At 48.9% G+C, this 20745-nt stretch overlaps 1 protein-coding gene across 7 annotated transcripts in view; it reads left to right on the top strand.

Annotated features, from left to right (window-relative positions):
* The window catches only part of C2CD5 (C2 calcium dependent domain containing 5), a 2654621-nt gene that overhangs the window by 2410230 nt on the left and 223646 nt on the right, over positions 1 to 20745 (top strand). For all 7 annotated transcript variants that reach the window (XM_069628452.1, XM_069628454.1, XM_069628457.1 and 4 more), the window contains one exon: positions 12060 to 12206. In XM_069628452.1, coding sequence (XP_069484553.1) covers positions 12060 to 12206 — 147 coding nt within the window. The remainder of the gene's footprint in view (positions 1 to 12059; positions 12207 to 20745) is intronic.

Raw genomic sequence — 20745 nt, 5'->3', positions numbered from 1 at the left:
GTTCACATAGGTGCAAACTCTGACTCATAGTCTCACTTAGAAAGAGGGGGGGAAGCATACTATGATACAAGCAGTTCAGTCTAGCTGTGTCAGTTGTTGAAGAAAGAGCTGATGAGAGGTTTTGGTAGTGACTGATGAGTAGAGAGAAGTTGGAGAGTAAATTATATAGGGGCCTGGATTGAAGTGGGGGCAAGGAGGCAGTGTAACCCTCAAACCGTCTAACTGCCACGGCGACCCTTGCCCGGCACAAATCATAAAGGATGCCGCAAGGGACCTTTCCCCATTCAACACAAACTCATAAATGCCTCATTCTCCTCCGGTGCTATTCCCAACAATTTGAAACATTTGTGGGTCCTCCCACTCCTAAAAAAACAAACACTCGACCCGACGCATTCCCACTAATTATCGTCCCATTACGACAGTGCCATTCCTGCTTAAAATCCTGGACAAGGTAGCGTACCTCCAAATTCAACAATACTTGGAATGCACCCACCTCCTAGGAGTACGTCAGTCAGGTTTTAGACTGCAACATGGAACGGAAACTGCACTGATCGACCTTAAAGCACAAATAGACACCCTGAGAGACAATGGTAACACAGCACTACTTCTGCTGCTCGACCTCTCAGCGGCGTTTGACTTGGTTGATCACAAGACTCTTTGCCATCACTTAGATTCGGCCACTCACTTTTCACAAGAAGCCATAGGCTGGATTCAATCCTTCTTAGATAATAGAACCATGCGGGTCTTTGCACCCTCAGCAGCGGCAGACCCTATTCCTATCACTTGCGGCGTGCCACAAGGTTCATGTGTTTCATCTATTCTGTACAACATATTCACAATGATGATCTAGATGGTCTAGGTATCACCTACACTAACTATGCAGATGATGCACATCCTCATCCCGTTGACGGGAGATTACGACAAGGATTTGGCCTTTGTGAACAGAGCATTTCGAGGGGATTGGGTCCTCCGACGTATTCCATATCTATGACAGGTAATCACCACAGCTGTGCTGCTTCGGAAACTTTTTTCGGCGTCTGCGTCCTGCGTCGATGACGTCGATGCACCGTCGCCGAGGACCTCCTCCGACGTCATCCGATGTGATAAGTAGGACGCACAACGCCCGTAGCCTCAGTTCCGTTTTTTCCGCGAACGTGTTGCTTCGTGAATCTCGGTTACGCCTCGACTCTTTGGAGTTCTGTTTTTGTGAGAAAATCCTTCGTGTGAAGATGTCTTCTACTTCGTCTTCGACCCAGCGTCCGGGCTTCAAGAAGTGCAGGGAGTGCGGGTCCAAGATGTCGGTGACGGACTCGCACGACGCCTGCCTCTGGTGCCTCGGAGAGGCCCACGACACGGATGACTGTATCGACTGCCAGTCGTTCACGTCCAAAGCCTTACGGGAACGTAAGAAGTTGTTGTCGGTAGGTCGGGTGTCCAAGCCCCGGAAGTCGAAGTCTGCAGGGCTTTCGACGGATGATTTGAGAGGTGACTCTCCGCGTCGTCGTCAGAAGTCTCGTGGGTCTCCTTCTAGGAGTCGGTCTCGCCACTCCTCGGCCTCTTCGAGGCATTCTCGGAAGCGCTAACAGCGGTCGTCTTCCAGGTCCTCTTCTGAGGACTCTGCCCGGCACGTCGCTTAGCCCACCAGCCGTGCGACGCCGGAGGAATGGGCTTCCTTCGGGAAGAAAATGCTGGCGATTCTCGAGTCGCAGGGTACTAAGCCATCCGCGCCCCCGAGTGGGGTCGGCCGTGAGAGGTCGAGAGACACCGCTCGCATGAGTGGTCGGCACGAGTCACGGGAGAGGTCCCGTTCGGACAAAGGGACTCGTTCTCGACGTACCCGTTCCATGTCCCGGTCCTCGACGCGTTCGAGACCGTGTGCACCTGTGATGTCTTCGAGGAAGACATCGACACCTGAGGCGTCAAGGGCATCGACAGGCTTTCTCGAGGCTCCGAGGAAGTCGTCTAAGCCGTCGACGCTCAGGTCGTCGAAGGACACGCTCGGAGCTCCGGCTTCAAAGACTGTGTCGACGCCGTCGATGCTGGCGACGCCTCATCTGATGTCGACGCCGATTTACTCGATGCGATCCTCTCGACGCCGGCGCCGATTCGCTCGACGAGCTCGACGCCTTTCGAGTCCGGGGTGTCGGAAGTACCCTGTGGCACGGGGGAACCCCCTAGGAAGAAGGCTCTGGTTAAGAGCAAGCACTCTCGGGTGCCTTCTTTTCACCACCTGGATAATATTTCGGAGGTGGATGAGGATTCTGATGGCCTGGTTCCTAGTCAGGTTCCAGATGAGATGGTCCCGGGCCATAGCCAATTTGATGATTTGAGGCAGTCACTGCATGATGCCAGTGGACTGGACACCTGTCCGGAGGTAGAGTTTTGTAGGCCTGAGCCTGGCTCTCAAGCCGATTTCTCGTACCGGCGCCTTATGGCCAGGGTTTCCGAGTACTTGGGTTGGTCTGCTCCCCCAGGGGAGTTTGTGCAGGATGATCTCACGGACATCCTTGATTTTGGTCCCCCAACTGACCCTGTACTGCCGTTTCATATGGCTCTACAGAGAAGGGTGGCGGCGGCTTGGACTGCTCCGGAGAGTCTCACGGTGGTGGGCAGGTCCTTGTTGCGAAAATACCGTCCAGCCAGTAGCGACCCCTGCTACTTGACCAGGCACCCCACTCCGGAGAGTTTGGTGGTGCAGGCGGCCACGGCCCCGGCAAAGCAGGCGTCGTACCCTACCATCCCTCCTGATGGGGACGACAAACGTTTTGATGGCTGGGTGAAGAAAGTGTTTTCTTCAGGTGGTATGGCGCATCAGGCGGCCAACTCCATTTGTGCCTTGTCTCGTTTCACACACACACTGTGGAACTGTGTTGCGTTAGCAGCTGAACATATTCCCGAAGGGGACGAACGGGATGGTTTCCTTGCTATGGTCCAGGATGGTAAGGATGCCATGTGTGAGTCCGTTCAGTCGGGTTTGGACATGGCTGAATGCGTCAGAAGGTCCATGGCGGTGAGCACCGTGATACGCAGGTTTGCGTGGTTGCGGAAGTCGGGGTTTGCTCCTGATGTGCAGTCCCGGCTCCTCAACATGCCCTTTGACGGTGAACACCTTTTTGGCAGCAAGGCTGACGAGAGCCTTGAGAGGTTGCAGACCTCCAAAGCTGCAGCAAAGTCGTTGGGCGCTGCAGTTCGCCAACCTCCACCTTTTCGTCCTAGGGTACAGCAATGGAGGGGTGGTTCCTTTCGCTATTACTCGTCCTTTAGTAAAGCGAGAGGAGCTGGCAGTCAAAGAGGCCAACGCAGGGGTACCAGAGGTGGACGACCGGGTACCCGTGGTGCCAAGGCCGCTCGGGCAGTTGCCTCTTTGCCCTCAGGTAACGCCGCAGCCGCTACCACTCAGTCATGAGGCCATGTCCCATGGTTCGCCGGTTGGGGGAAGGCTGGCACAGCATCTTGTAGAGTGGCGTGCCATTACTTCAGATGTGTGGGTTCTGGAGATCATAACCCACGGCTACTGTCTTCCCTTTCGGCAGAGGCCTCACGACAATCCACCGGGGAACCTCTCTTTGCAGAGTCCGGATCCGCTCCTTGCGCAGGAAATTCAAGCCCTGCTGGAGAAAGGCGCCATAGAACTGGTGCCTGTAGCGGAGAGGAACAAGGGATGGTATTCCCCTTATTTTTTGATTTCAAAGAAAGACGGGGGATTGAGACCCATCATGGACTTGCGCGGTTTGAACAAACTCCTCAGGAAGGACAAGTTCAAGATGGTTACTCTCTCTCAAGTCCTCCAGGCCCTTCAGCTTCAGGACTGGTTGGTGTCTCTCGACCTCAAGGATGCTTACTTCCATGTGCCGATCCATCCCAAGCACAAGAAGTACCTGAGGTTTGTGGTTGGCGACTCGCACTGTCAGTTTCGGGTCCTGCCGTTCGGATTGACCTCCGCCCCGAGGGATTTCACCAAGCTCATGGTGGTGGTGGCAGCGCATCTCAGGCAAGGGTGGATTCACGTCAACCCCTACCTGGACGATTGGTTGATCAGAGGGAGCTCTCCCGAGCAAGTCCTGGATCATCTGTCCGTCACCTGCCACACCCTTCACAGGCTGGGCTTCTCACTCAATTTAAAGAAGTCCCATTTGACGCCAACACAGCGGCTCCAGTACATCGGAGCAGTCTGCGACACTTCCCTGGGGCAGTGTTTTCCTCCCCAGGTGAGGGCTCTTCACATTCAGCAGATGGTGCACAAGTTTCAGCATGCCCAGACGCTCCCAGCGTTCGAGTTCTTGAGGTTGCTCGGCCTCATGGCATCCTGCATTCTTCTGGTGCCAGAGGCTCGCCTGCGGATGAGATCTTTGCAGTGGGCACTCAAGATGCAATGGTCGCAGTCCTCCGGCAGGATGTCGGACCCGGTTCAGGTGCCGCCCTCTGTCGCCCAGGAACTTCTGTGGTGGGCCGTCGAAGGCAACTTGATGAAGGGGGCTTCATTTTGGCTTCCCTGGCCGGAGGTGACGATCGTGACGGATGCGGGAGCTCATGCCAACGAGCTGACAGTCAGCGGTCGTTGGTCTCCGTCGGAGTCCAGACTCCATATCAATCTGTTGGAGATGAGGGCCGTCAGGCTAGCCCTGAAGGCTTTTCTGCCGACTGTGCGAGGAAAGAATGTCCTGATCCTGACGGACAACACAGTTGCCATGCACTACCTCAACAAAAAGGGGGGGGCAGGGTCACTTCCTCTGTGCAGGGAGGCGATGCAGCTCGAGTTCTGGGCCATCCAGGAGGAAGTTTCGATCTCGGCAGTTCATCTGGCCGGAGACGAAAACGTGGCGAAAACGTGACGGCGGACGCTCTGAGCAGGCAGAGCACGATCTCTCACAAGTGGGAGTTGGCTCAGGAGATTCTCCTGGAGATCTTCGCCCTTTGGGGGACCCCTCAAGTGGATCTCTTCGCCTCCAGTGTCAACTGGAAGTGCGAGAGGTTCTGCTCGTGGGAATTTCCTCCAAAAGGAGCCTTAGGAGACGCGTTTGTGGTGGAGTGGTCATTCCTGCTGCTGTACGCGTTTCCTCCAGTCCCCATCATCCCGCAAGTGCTGTGGAGGTTCCCGGATGATCCTCATTGCTCCGGCGTGGGCTCGGAGGACGTGGTACCCGGACCTTCTCGACTTGTCCATCTGCCCTCCACGTCGTCTTCCCTACCGAGACGATCTGCTCTCACGGGAGGGGGGTCAGGTTCTCCATCCAGAGGTCAGATCCCTCAACCTTCACGCTTGGCTTCTGAAAGGTTGAGGTATAAGGATTGGGACCTCCCTGAAGACTTGATGGAGGTGTTGCTCTCGGCCCGACGGCCAGCAACAAAGTCTCTGTACCGTTGGCGTAAGTTCTGCGACTGGTGCAGAGTTCAGAATGTGGATCCTTTTGCATGTGACATCCCCATGGTTCTGTCCTTTTTACTTTCTTTGGCCCACAGTGGCTTTCAAGTGGGTACCATTAAAGGTTACCTGGCGGCGCTGTCCATCTTTAAGCGCTCGTCTGATGAGTGTTCCTACTTTAAAATCCCTTTAATTTCACAGTTTCTGAAAGGGCTCACTAATGTGTTCCCTCCGTCACCTTTCCTGGTGCCCGGTTGGGATTTAAACCTTGTTCTTAAGTTTCTCCTGGGTGCTCCGTTTGAGCCTTTACATTCTTGCCCTTTGAGGCTGTTAACTCTGAAAACTGTGTTTTTAGTTGCGGTTACTTCCGCTCGCAGAGTGAGTGAGTTACAGGCACTTTCAGTTAAGCCACCCTTCACTGTATTTCACAAGGACAGGGTTGTCCTTAGAGTTCGTCCTTCTTTTCTTCCAAAGGTGGTTTCAGAATTTCATTTGGCCCAGAAGGTTGTTCTTCCGGCATTCTATCCTCCTCCGCATCCTGGTAAGGAAGAGGAGAGGCTCCATAGGCTTGATCCTAGGAGAGCTTTAAGCTTTTATGTTTCACGCATTTCCCGGGTCAGAGTGGACGATCTTTATTGGTTACGCTGGAAAGCGTTTGGGACAAGCTGTGACGAAACAGACTGTCTCGCTGGATTATTTTGGCCATCTCGGAGTGTTACCGCTTGGCGGGTAAGGACCCGCCGGCTGGCTTGCGGGCCCATTCTACCAGGGGTATGGCTGCATCTACTGCCCTGCAAAGGGGTGTTCCTATTCGCAACATCTGTGATGCAGCCACCTGGGCTTCAGTACATACATTTATACGTCACTATTCCCTCGATTCCATCCGAGGACAGGATCTGGCCTTTGGCAAGGCGGTCCTTTGCTCTGCTATTTGATTGGCAATTCTAAAATTTAATTCTAAATTCTTTCCCTCCTCCTTGCTCTGGTACTGCTTTGGGAGTCTGTCATAGATATGGAATACGTCGGAGGACCCAATCCCCTCGAAGAACAAGTTACTTTCTTACCTGGTAATGTTCTTTCGATGGGATGGTCCGACGACGTATTCCATTTCGCTCCCTCCCTACCTTCCCCGCTGCAGAATTTCTTATGCGATTGCAGCTTACGTTCCGCAAGGCTTTGTGTCTGACTGACAGTAGACTAATGTCACATGTTCTGGGGGAAAAAACTACAACTGAGGCTATGGGCGTCGTGCGTCCTACTTATCACATCGGATGACGTCGGACATCGGAGGAGGTCCTCGGCGACGGCGCATCGACGTCATCGACGCAGGACGCAGACGCCGAAAAAAGTTTCCGAAGCAGCACAGCTGTGGTGATTACCTGTCATAGATATGGAATACGTCGTCGGACCATCCCATCGAAAGAACGTTACCAGGTAAGAAAGTAACTTGTTCATCTCATCATTCAGGCTTGGATGGCCTCTCATGGACTATGCCTGAATGATGATAAAACGGAACTCCTCATTTTGGGCAACACAGCGAATATCAATATCTTAGGCCATCTATATTCTAACTTCACCATAGACAATAACAATATTCCAGGAGCTAAAGAAGTGAAAACTCTTGGCTTTTACCTTGACTCGACTCTCTCATTCAAATAATAAGTCAACTACTTGGCCTCGGCCACCGCCTATACGTGTAAGTTAATTAGAGCAGCCAAGCCATTACTTACACCTAATAGCTGCATTACTCTAGAAAGAGCCTTGGTATTATCTAAATTGGACTATTGCAACGCCCTATACATAGGCTGCAACAAATACATTACCAACAAGATACAGATCTTACAAAACAATGCTTTAAGAGCAGCCCTGAACATCCCCAAGAAAGCTCACATATCTGACCTTGGAAGATCGAACAACTGGCTTTCCACCAAAGACAACATCTTCCTCAAATCAGCTTACCTAACTCATAAATGCCTACACATGGCCGACCCTCAGTATCTTACTGCCAGATTCTGGAGACAATCCACTAACCGCCCGTCTAGAACAGCTAATACTAACCTACTTCAAGTGCCTAGATTCAGACGTATGAAGACTGGTGGCAGTAGCTTTCCGGTCCAAGCTGCCAAAAACTGGAACTCACTCCCACCCTCTTTAAGAGATGACATGCCCTACCTACGCTTCAAATCCAACCTCATCCAGTGTATTAAGGAGCACGACATTTGACCGTCCACCACACTGCCACACCACTGTATAACTGTACATATATATCTGTATCTGTATAATTGTATAATTTGTATATAACTGTTGTTTGATGCCCATCGCTATCCTTTCCTTTGCTCATTTGTACGATAGAGGCTAACACTGTTTATTATTATTTTGTACTGTAACGCACAGCAATGTAACCTAAGCTGAACAATCCTCTTTTTCCTCTTCTGCGCCCTAATACCTTTGGGTCTGGTGCGCATTATAAATAAATAAATAAACAAACAAACAAACAAAGTTTGGCGGTAGCCTTGCTGGTAAAACCGGCAGGCTGCCGCCAAACTTGCAAATTTTTCCGGCACCTAGCAATGGGGAAATACAAGGCCTTTACAACCCTGGCGGACCCTGTATTTCCCCATTGCCAGGGTCCGGAAACATTTACTCCCCATTCCCATTGAGCCCTATAGGGCTCAATGGGAATGGGGAGGCCAGATGCACCGGCTCCATTCAGAATGGTGCCAGTGCATCCGACATGCTCTGCTCATGGGTGCCGGACCACCCGCCAAGTCCGACCTGGCGGGTGGTGAAAAGGCACCCGCGAACAGAACTCGTAGTTTGCCGGTTTGGTAACTACGGTACCGGCAAGCTTAACGGTACCGTAGTTACCGGACCGCCAATTGTAATGAGGCCCAGTGAGTTTGAGATTGAAGGATTAGCATCAGTAGAAGGTGGTTTTACTGGCGGGTTGTAGAGTGAACATCAGGAGAGGAAGGTGGTTTTGGTGGACTGGTGGTTGGAGGGAAAGGTTCAAGAGAGGGAGAAGGAGGTACGACTGGGCCTAGAGGAGGGCAAAGCTGAAAGAGTGAGATCAGTTAATCAGCCTAGGATGGTTCCAGTATACCAGGTCGATCCTGGGCAGACTTAGATGCAAGTGGAGGTAAGAGTCTAGGCTGTCAGTCAGGGGGTGAGAGAGCTAATTACATGTTGAGAGAGGCTGTGAGGGACCCAGAGATCAGGTCACTAGAAGAGAGAGGAGATCAGATCTGGAATCTCAGAAGAATCTGATTGCTGGTGGAGCACATGTGTGACAAGTAAGAAGTTGAAACTCTTCTATGAGACCCAACCTGAACTTTTTTGTTTTGACAGTCTTGGAGCACAAGATTCTGGAACACCTACAGGATAGGTGGTTCACCGCCCAGAGGAGAAAGGAAAAACTGACATTTTGTACTGGTAATTTAATCGCACTTGGGAAGCACTTTATACTTCCTTTATTTGATGAAAATAAACTATGTGTGGATACTGAAGTCCTGTTTGACATTTTCTTTGTGTCCCAATTATCTTATTGACAAAGCGTAGATGGAGCATTTCTTTTGACTGTTTCATACATTGTTGTGACCCCCACATTCACTATTCACAAAATACCAGGTGCTGCAGGTAAATTCCTCAAATACTTTTAATGGAATCATTCATTTTGACGTTTCTATCCATTGTGGTCCAGCTGAGGTCTGACATTTCAAATTATATTACAACAAAGAGGCAGTGACAGTTCAATTGTAGGGAGCCCAAAAGGTTATATTTAGTCCTTTTTTGAGTTTGTATTAAATATTGTAATACACACGGCAAACATGACTACACACATTTAAGTTAGGTGAGTGGGAACTAAATACATCGGGTACTTTAAAATGATAATTATTAATAAAATTCATTAGCACCTTCATTTGTCGGACATTCATAAATATGCCCGGTTGCTAGGACCAAGGTCAACGGATGGCGATCAGATCTCTTTAGTCTGGGGAGGGGCACGAGGCAGGGGTGCCCGCTATCGGCCATGTTCTTCGCTATCGCTATCGAACCACTGGCGATCCTGCTGCGAAACACTACAGCCTGGGAGGGTTTCCGTTCGTCCGAGACCTGGGAAGACAGAATATCCCTCTATGCGGACGACCTGCTCATCTACCTGAAGGACCCAAGCACTTCCTGCCCCAGAGTTGTGCACCTGCTAGGACAATACGAGGTATTCAGTGGATTACGTGTGAACTGGTCCAAATCCATCCTCTTCCCTATAGGAGACGCCTCGGTGGCGGACCTGGCGGCTGGCCCCTACCAGATTGAAAGAGAACAGTTCAAATACCTGGGGATACGCATCACGAAGCTTCTTACTGAATACACAACCCTAAACCTCTCCCCCCTGGTGGCAAGATTCGCAGAAGACACTCGCCACTGGATCTCCTTGCCATTGACTCTGATGGGCAGAGCAGCCCTGTTCAAAATGATCGCCCTCCCAAAATTCTTATACATCCTGCAAAACGCTCCATTATACATCCACCATCGAGAATTCCACAAACTCGAGTGTACCTCCGGAAGCTGCTATGGGGAGGAGGTCACCCACGAATTGCTCTTGCCACTCTCCAGAGGTCCATCTGGGAAGGGGGGATCGGGCTGCCTAGACTGCAATCATATTACTGGGCCAGCCAGATGGCGGTGGTAAACGATATGCTCCATGGAGACAAGAGCCTCCCACACATCAAGGGTTTCAATTGCAACACCACGGCCAAGTCACTAGAATTCCTATATGGAAGCCTGGGTCGCCCTCAGAAACCTGACATGGCATCGCATATATTGAGAATATGGAAGGAAGCGCATAAATTCTTAGGATGGGGCGGAAAACTAACATTGGCCCAACCCCTGTGGGACAACTGCAGCCTTCCCGAAATACAAAAGCTACCCAGATGGCACGAGTGGACTGAGCGAGAAATCTCCAGTATTGGAGATGTGATACACGAGGACAACCTGGCAACATTCGAAACGATGCAATTGAAATTCTCGCTTCCAGATACGGAGAGGTACCATTACATGCAGCTGAATCGTGTGTGGACGGCCCACCAACAGATTACACAAGACCTGCCGGAAAGCTCCCCGCTGGAGCGGAACATAGTCCTGGATCGGGTGGAGCGGAAGATCACCTCTACCATGTACAATGTGATAACATCCTTTGCGACACCGGAACTAACCAGCCTGAAAACAAAGTGGGAATGAGATGTGGGACCACTTCAACCAGAGGACTGGGTAGAGGCCATGATGTACCCGCGAGAAACAACAATCTCCGCAAGGCTCCGACTCGTCCAATTGAAGATCCTACACCGCACCTATTACCCGAGGGTGGCCCTCTATCGCTGGGGTAAGACCTCAGACGCAAGATGCCTACGCTGTAAGCGAGAGGAAGGTACCTTTTTTCCTATCCTGTGGGAATGTAGTAATATCCAGCAACTCTGGCAGAAATGCTGTTACAAACTATCTAGCGTTATGGGTAAACCGATACCGAGATGCCCTAAGCACCTTCTCCTGGGGATCTCCAGTGAAACGGACTTATCCCGTTATGAGAAACTGCTCTGGTCAACTGCGATGGCGGTTCTCAGGCAAAACATTGCACAACTGTGGGGCTCGGAACGTACACCTAGTTACGACCAGTGGGTCACGAACGTGGACATATGTGCAGTAATTGAGCATCGGGTGTAGAAAACGAGAGGCTGCCTGCAAAAAGCGGAGAAAATATGGGGAAGGTGGGAGGAGGCTACCTGAATGTCAACGGCGACCCCGCAACCGCGGAGACTGGGTGACGCCCAGCACAAGTGGGCGCATCGAATCTGCTACGAACAATCTATGCCATGAGGACAAATGTTAAATTTGACGTTCTGTCGGACTGCGGTCCCCGAAGCTGGTTTTATAAATGTTATTTGGTTTTATTGAGTTGATTGTTTCTCTCGCTCCATCCCATTATCTTTCCCGGAAGTTGTTGTTATGATATGTTTTTGACCCTTGCTTCCTCCCTTCCCTCCCCCTTCCTTCCCATCCTCCCCTCCCCATGTCCCTTTCCTGTAATGCAGAGAGATTAATGTAATGTTGTCTTAACTTGGAAATCAATAAAAAAAAATGTGATAAAAAAAATCTGTATTTCAGGATCAAAATCCCTGTATTTGTCATGTTCTGTGCTAATGGCAGTTAGATCATGGTGGGGGGAATGACCTGGTGTACAACAGTGCTGCAAAGGCTGCCCAAGCACCCTTTCTTTGCTCTGGCTTTAAACATGAGGGGTGTGAGGGGGTTTGCAGCCTTTCTGCCCTGTTCTTATTGCCTAAGTGCTTGTTGAGCACATGGATTTCTTCCCTTGACTTGACTACAAACATTCTGTAACATTGATATTTCTATTAATATGTATCTACCATACAAGTATGATCTGTGCCAAAAACAGTTTCTGGTGTGCTGCAATTTCCAACCATTTTGTTTGAAAAGCAATCGGAATTAAACAGTAGCAACATTGTGACTAGAGGTAATGCTTTAATATTATCGTTTTCATATCAGTATTAATAGAATGAAGGTTTTGTATGTGTGTATGCATACCCATCTTCAATGAACAAGGTAATGGATTATGTAAAAAAAAAAAGACGAGAACTAGCATTTCTACTGTAAACCTCTTGTGTGTATTTTAATCTTCTAGGAGGGTGGAGTCAGCGGCTTCCTACATGCATTCATTTGTGAGGTGTTTGCCATGGTGCGTGCCCATGTTGCGGCTCTAGGTGGGAATGCAGTGGTCTCCTACATAATGAGGCAGTGTGTTTTCAATGAAAATGCCAACAAAAACCAGGTAAATCTCAACAGACAGTTACAGTTGCTGATGCAGTTTCAAGGCACATTTATACAACAATTATGTGGTACAGAAGGACATGTCTCATAGACCATAGAAGTAATGCCTATCTCTGTCTAGGCTGTTCACATGTAAAGATCCGTATTGAATGAATATGTTGAAGGATAGTTGTATACATTTATCAAATAAAACAGAGGTCTTCAGAGAATTCCAAGGTGATGATGGAGCATAGGAAATCTGAAGAAAAACACCATATGATTGAATGCATCATTCTAGAAATATTTTGTATACATATTGAATTCTTTCAAGTAGAGCATGTTTCATTGGTGTGGAGCAAAAAAGTATTTTATATTTTTATTTTTTCCAATTCAGGTTTTTATTAGAACAGTTTTTCATAACAAAAACAATGGGGGAAGGCCAAACACGGCCCGCTATGTAATTGCATACAGTATTTGAACATCCCTCTTCCCCTCAACCCTCACTCCATTCCCAACCTCCCTCGTATGAAAAGCTTCAAACTTCCAGTCAGTGCGGCTCATCCCAACCCTGCCGCCCGCCACCTCTTGCCTCCAAGCAACATGCACAAATTTAAAAGTCTGATGATCTCGGGCGTGCCAGTCAGATAAACTATCCTACCAAGGTTCCCTGATTGAGGGAGGGGCAAATCTCCCCTCCAAGCACCTGTCACCCATACAGACACCTCACCTCCATACCTGCTAGAAGTCTCACCGCAAAACATATATGGTACAGAAACCGCTCCATTCACATTCTAACCCCATACTGCTTCCATGGAGGGCAGCTGTAATTCTCTCCATCAGATGGATCTTCTTGGCCCATGTTCCCTGGCAGTCGCAACCTCTTCCAACCAGTAGCCCGCAAGCCCTGGCTGCCAGCAGGAGAAAAGGGCCAGGTGCGACAACACCTTGCATTCCCCCTCAACCGACTGCGGTCCAAAAAGCACCAACATCAGTTTGCTCCTGGGTGACACCGTCAATCTCCTTAATCCAACTCAGCACTTCCGTCCAGAATGTTTGCACCCACTCACAGTCCCACCACATATGCCAATACGTAGCTGTCTTATCACATTCATGCCAGCAGAGTGGGCTCCGCCCGGAGAACATTACGGAGAGACGCGCTGGGTCATACTGCCACCTATGCAACAATGTTATCCCATCGAGCTTAAATTGCTAGGCAATAGATGTTTTAAACGCTCTAGCACACTTATTCCCCCACACATGTGAATCATTCCACCCCCATACCCCTTTCCCATCTATTCCAGAGCCTGTCTGTATTGTTGCTACGTGCCTCCACCAGCGATGCATGATATATATGATATGATATGGCATTTATAACACGCCTATACACAAGTGTTTCAAGGCGCGACCCGGCAAGGGAGGGGGAACAGAGGGAAGACAGAGACAGCGATCCTACTAGGCCGAGTGTCATTCAGATCGTGCAAGTGCAGGGGAAGGGGGAAGAGGAAAACTGCGGAGTGGGAGGTGGAAAGGGGGCAGTGCAGTACATGAGGTAATAGAATAAATAACAATAAGAGAAGTAGGACCAGCTGGTGGCAAGTGCAAGGATAAGTGCAGACATCAGGAGGTGTCAAGTGCTGGTGGGGGACTGTAGGGATACAGAAAACAGTCCCCAAGTGTGGGAGTTGCCAGGTAGGCAGTGCAGGTGTGTAACTGGCGGGTGAGGGGATCTGGGCCCAAGATCAGAGGGTGGCCAGGTAACCCGTACAGTTTCAGCCAGAAATTCAGCATGGGAGAGGAGGAGAGAAAGAAGAAGCAAAGAGGTAGGTTTTGAGGTGCTTCTGGAACCGGAGATGGTTCTCCTCAAGTTTCAGGGAGGCAGGGAGGCTGTCCAGAGGAAGGCCCCAGCCGAGGAAAGAGATCTACCACCAACTCGTTGCTTGGAGAAGCGACTGACCCTGAGTGAGTTGGAGTCGGATGAGCGAAGAGCTTGAGTAGGAAGATATTTAGGAAGAGAGAGTTGAACTTCTTGAGGCCCCAGGCCCCGAAGGACTTGTGAGCAATGCATAGGGTTTTGAACTTGATCCTCGCAGCCACTGGGAGAAAGTGCAGAGATTTCAGTCCTGGAGAAATACGATCCCTGGGATTGAGGCCAAGGACAAGTCTCGCAGTCCTGTTCTGGATGAGTTGCGGAGAGTAGAAGCAGGCAGATTTAGAAGGAGGCTGTTGCAGTAGTCCATCCTAGATAGAACAAGAGCTCTGGAGAGAGTGAGCTTCTGGGGGAAGGAGAGGAAAGGAAAAATACCTCTAAGGAGGTGCAGCTGGTAGTGAGACTTCCTAGAGATGTCAGAGATGTGAGGAGAGAAGGGAGAGTGTGGAGTCGAAGATGACCCAGTGGTTTTTAGCCTCTCAGGTGGGAGCAGGATGAGGGCCAAGAGAGGCCGGCCAGAGAGTGACAGGCCAGAGAGAAGACAGAAGGGAAATCAATCTCTTAATTTCCGCACACGTGTCCAGAACTTTCTACATTGGGGTGAGCTCCCGTTGGTCCTGCTCCTTCCACTCCTTCCAGTGCCCATCCGTAAGTACCCGTAAGTAAAAATGAAAAAAATGATAATTTCCCTATTGCCAGGGCTTGCACCAGTTTCACGATGGAGATAAAAACCTCCTTTTCACCCATAGCTGGCCCACCCTCTCCAACTCCACCTTGAACCCTTTCTGGAATCGTATCTAAGTTCAGAATTCGGTCCCATGCCCATAAGTGGCTCAGAGGTTACGGCCAGGTTGTCAATCCTGTCATCCCTGTTCCCTTACGCCGCAGCTCCAAGAATGGGATGATTCCTAATCCTACGTGGAATCTGATTCCCCGGAACCCAGTGCCACTTCCCCACTGTGTCTGGTCTCAGGTGGTGGTTGTCTAAGCCCACCCACTGAGGTTCTTCCGCTCCCTAAGGTGGGGCACAAGGATCCGAAGCTGGGCTGCCTTGTAGTTTAGGAGTCGGTCTGGCAAACCCACCCCCCTTTCTCCTTGGTTATTGTACGTATTACCCTGCCATAGGAACTTCACTACCTGCCCCTTGATCTCCCTAAACACTGATTCCGGTACCGCAATGGGTAACATCTGGAACAAATATAACAATCGGGCCATGAGGTTCATCTTCACAGTGTTCAACCGACCCACCCAAAAGATCATGAGGCTGTACCATCTCTCCATGTCATTAAAAAAGCTCCCCAGCCGTGGGGGTTAATTGGCTTCAAACAGCCCAACCACCTCACTAGTGATGTACACCCTCAGATAGCGCAATAAATCCTCCCTGACCTCCATACCCAATCCGCTCAGCTCCTCCGTGTGCCACTCCCTCTCCTGACCAAAGGGAAACAAGGTGGCCTTCGCCCTGTTGACCCTGAACCCAGAGAATACCCTGTACCGCTCCATCACTTCCACAGCAGCAGAAACAGACTCCCTCGGATTCCAGAGATGTAGGGAGACATCGTCCGCGTACAGCCCCAACTTGTACTCACGTTCCCCCACCCTAATGCCTTCTACCTTGACATCAGCTGTCAACTGCTGAGCCAGGGGCTCCAAAGATAGGGCAAATAGTAGCGGAGAGAGCGGGCACCCCGGCCTCACCCCCCTCTTGAGCCAAAACCATCTTGAGAATCTCCCATTTGCCACAACACATGCTACAGGTCATGTGTAAAGGGCGTTTACCCCATTCAGGATCTGAGTCCCAACCCAAACTTGTGGAGAACCATTGCCAGGAAACCCCAATCGTCCCGGTCGAAGGCCTTCTTTGCATCGATTGATAAGAGTACGGGATTGCCCCCCTTCCCGTTGCATAGTCCATAAGGTGGAGAGTTTTCCTCAAAGTGTCTGCTCCCTGCCTCCCTGTGATGAATCCCACTTGGTCTGAATGTATTTACGCAGGCATGGGCACATCCAGTCTGGTGGCCAGGACTTGCGTAAAGACTTTCATATCCACATTCAAGAGGGAGATCGGACAGTATGACCCCAATTGCTAGGGATCTTTCCCCGCCTTATGTATCCAGAGGCCTGCACGGTCGCCAAGATGTGGTTGTAAAACCATGCCAAATGGTTTTACATTTTCACAGATGGCGCCTGAATAGGGATCCTCAAGATTGATGCCAGCTCATTGAAGGTTGACACGGCTATCGGACCGGGATCTGACGGTGTAAAGGGGGCCCCTTTCTTGGATGAGAAGCGACACCTCAGCAGCGCTGCACGACCCGATCCCTGGACGGTGAGCCCGCGGTCCGAGTCGGCATCTTGACGAGGGTCCATATATCGAGGCGGGCAGATTTGCCGAAATCACCAACCACGAGGAAATCTTTGTTAGAAAACTTTGTAATCCGATCGGACCTCCTTAGGATTTGATCAGGTGAGTCGTGACCCGATTCTTAAGTATCCTGATAATTTGTTTTGGCGCATTGCACTCGCGAATTCAATTATTGACCAGGTAACACCAGTATTCTGATATGCCTGGGAAATTGTCTGCCTGCTTCAGGGCATTATTCCGCAAGGACAGACAATCTTTGGAATTTGGCCAACCAGCACCAATGGAGGGGTCGCCGGCGTGTACTATGTACTGTAAGCATAGCATTGGTAGTATAATATTTAAAGATGTTTGGCACAGACAAACTAGACATGGTTCCGAACTTCAGTGGCCAATCGGTGGTAGTTTTGAAATCCCTCGTATTGAATACTTAGAATCTATATTATTGAAGAAAAAGGCTAGACCTGCAGCATTTGATGTATTACAGAATTGGAAGAAAGAATCTTTGCAGCGGCTCAAGAGTAGAGAAAAGCATGCGTGCCGTCATATGACGAACACCGAAAAAGCATTGTTGTATGACCAAAATAAACAGTCAGTTAGGAATATGGATAGGGCTTTTTCACTTGGGATTCAGAAAATGTATCCTTCTAAAGACTTTCATGTTTCTGATGAACTTATCGATAAACTATTAAACGAACAAAGGCCTGGTGCCACTGCGCCACCTTCGTATGTTCCTCTTCCTGCTGTTATTCCTCCTCCCATAGTCCCTCCTGCTCCTCCTTTTGTTCCTTCTGCTGTTCCTCTTCCTCCAGTCGTTGTTCCTCCTCTTGTCGCTGCTCCTCCACCCGTCCCTCCACTTTTGCCTGCTGTACCAGTAATAGCACCTCTGTTCCCTGATGTTCGAAACTTGTCTACTCTCCCTCTTCCAAGTGGTTCTTCACCGCTTGTAGTAGATCAGCGAGCGGGATCGAGGGTTATAACTCGGAATACTGTATCTTCAGAGAAAAAGCGTGAATTAACTGCGTGAGCTAAGCATTGCATGGAGAAGTGTGACCAAGCTGATATTCTTGCCACACTTTATAATTTAGACAATCTTCATGAGAAAAACGTTTTTATTGAGGGATTAGGAATTCATTTATGTGTAATGTGGAACAGACTATGTGATATAGATCTCCCACAGGGGTTAAGGGATCTGAATACTTTAGCGTTTTCCAGAGATACAGTGGAGAGGTACAAGAGCATGTTGAGAGGATTCTTAAGTATAGAAGGGAGCTGGTAAGATTAAAGAATGAAGATGTAGATGGTGATAGTTTGGACGTTATGTTCGTACAGAAACGGTTCCTTCCTTGTCAGAAATCGATAACCCGAGGAAACATGAATTTGTACGAAAGATGCGATTAGATGGATCTCAGATACATTGGTAGCTCCCGTTGAAGTATATGACACGTGTAGTCAGTATATGCCAGAAATGCAGATGAAAGTGATAAGGTAATGGTAGAGTACCTACAGGATGAGTGCGCAAAAAGAAAGATGTGTTGTCCCGCAGAGTTCTTGAGTATTTATAAAAGGGCTTTTTCGTTTGACACTTCTTCAGCTGCTTTAGTGCTCGATTTGCCTCTGTTGCTTAGTAAGCGTTCGGAGTTGCCTATTTCTCAGTTGCCTATGAGAGAGGTCCCTCCGACATTGGTCCCAAAAATAGAGATTCCCGCTAATCCTGCAACAGGCGTAGTTGCTCGAGATATTCCTGCACATTATGTGTCGCAGTTGGTTCACGTCCCGTTCTCGAGACAGGAAGTAAACCTCATTAAACAATCTATTCCCGACTTTAGGAAGAATCCGACAGGGTTCTACAAAGAAATAGTCTGTTTTACGATCATCGGTATTCACCTTAAGTGATATCGATTTGTTATTTCCCGTACTCCTGCCTGTTGACTTGTGGAAACAGATTAGAACTGTAGATGATGTACCAGGGCTAGGAGATACATGGACTACCATCGTTAGACTCGATGGAGAAAGGCCAGCTGGCGAAAGACCGCCTCATGTAATACTAACTTTGCCTGATAGAATAGTTACAAAATTGAAAACTATAATTCCTGAAAAGAGAATTATTTGGGACAAGCTTACTGCCTGTGTCCAAGGGAAGTCTGAGGGTGCTACCAAGTTCTTTAATCTGTTCGAACAGGTATTTTCAGATTACAGTAGACAAGACTTAGGCACAGAGTCTGGGAAAAGATTATTCGTGGACAAATTTGTGCATGGATTGCTGCCTGACATCCAGTCGCAAATGATGTTCTCCAAGAGCGCTTGGCAAGCGAAATCTCAGTCAGAAGTATTGCACATGGCTCAATACTACGAGAATCGTGTCAATAACGAAAAGGAAATAGTTGAAAAGAGAAAAGGCAATTTAAAGACAAAAGTACTATTGCAGCAAATTGTTAGAGGCCCTAGAGGGGGTAATTCGCAATTTAGAGATCAGTACGTTCCACAAGGAAATGCGCCATTGGGTCCTGTAAACATTAACCAGTGTGCTTATTGCAGACAAGAGGGTCATTGGCGTGCACAATGCCCGATCCTCCAGCAGAGGTCAAATAACACATTTGGAAATATGGGTAGACGATCCAGAGGTCGCCCAGGTGTAGAGGATCCTGGTAGAGGTCAGTTTTCACAAGATTCACAGCAACCTTTTTTGCAGGACAATCAGGCATCGAGTGTGGATAATAGAAACATTTTTTACCATGCTTCTGCTGCTTACCTCTCTGAAGAACTTCCTTTTGACAACATTCTGTCTCGTTAGGATTGCCCGAAACAGGGTTTGGAACCAACGCCTATTCCCGTTAATCAGAAAGGTCCCTACGTTGAGATGTTAGTGGGAAATAGGAAACAACTATTATTGATAGATACAGGGGCACAGAAGTGTTCCATTGACCATTCTCGGGTTCCAAACATTCCACTGTCAGGGCAAACCAATGTTTCAGTAGGGTTTTCTGGCACACCAGTTGTCTGTCTGGTTTCTTCACCGGTACCTATTTCTTTGCGTCCATTTACGGACCACTGTCCATTCCTTTTGACCACGAATTGTGGAGAGAATGTGTTGGGGTTGAATCTGTTGAAGGAATTAAATGCAGTAATTCCTTGTTCTTCTGATGGAGTGCATTTGATGATTTCACCACAGCAACTTTCTGTCCCTCAATTCTTGACCAGACCTTTGCCGCCGGAATTTAGTCATGTTCCGGAGTGTTTGTGGGCTATTGATGATAATGACGTCGGTGTCTTGCAAATTGAACCTGTTAAGATTATCTTGAAACATGTAGTAAAGCTGCCACGTATTCCCCAGTATTAGATCTCGGTCGATGGTGAGCAAGCTTTGAAATGCATCGTCTCCGATTTTGTGCATTGCAGGTTTATTGAGGAAATTGCAGGTAGTTTGTGCAATAGTCCGATTTTACCCGTGTACAAAAAAGGCGATAATGCAATTCCTTTTCGTTTCATAATTGATTTACGTGCCATCAGTAAGATCGTTGCTCCACAATTTCCAATTGTGCCTGATGTGACGACAATATTAACCATGATCCCGGCTTCAGCTACTCATTTTAGTGTCGTGGATCTAAAGAACGCTTTCTTTAGTATTTCTATACACAAAGACAGTAGATACCTGTTTGTGTTCACCCTAGTGGGACGTTCGTTTACCTTTACCCGTGCACCGCAAAGTTACACGGAAAGTCCTAGTATCTATAGTAGGGCTTTGAAAGAGCAGCTCGATACCCTTGAGTTGCCCTCTACTTGTACACTGCTTCAATATGTTGATGACTTGCTTTTAGCTGCTGACTCAGAGAACGCTTGTAAGGAGAGCACTGTGTTGTTGCTTATTCATTTGGCTAAACATGGACATAAATCTTTGCTTAGAAATTTCAATACTGTTGTCAGGAGGTCGCCTATTTAGGCTATCTCCTGTCAAAGGAGGGAAGAAGGTTGACGCCTGAACGGATAAAACTCATTTCTAGCATGTCTGTCCCAAATACGCAGAAGGAAGTTAAAGCCTTGATAGGTATGGCTTCTTACTATAGGCAGTGGATCCCGAATTTCTCACTAGTGATTAAACCAATGTTGGCTATGACGAAGAAGGGCATTTCTTCGCCATTGCCATGGAACTTGGAACACCAGCAAGCATTTGATCTGCTCAAGACTGCATTGTGCTCGGCACCAGTTATGGGCACACCAAACTATGAAAAAGCCTTTGTGTTGTATGTGCATGAATGTGATGAATGTGCTTTG

Source organism: Ambystoma mexicanum, chromosome 12 (genome assembly GCF_040938575.1).
Source record: "Ambystoma mexicanum isolate Mex_15411 chromosome 12, UKY_AmexF1_1, whole genome shotgun sequence".
Classification (NCBI taxonomy): Eukaryota; Metazoa; Chordata; class Amphibia; order Caudata; family Ambystomatidae; genus Ambystoma; species Ambystoma mexicanum.
The sequence above is the reverse complement of the archived record's forward strand: the minus strand, read 5'-3'. Positions and strand labels throughout refer to the sequence as shown.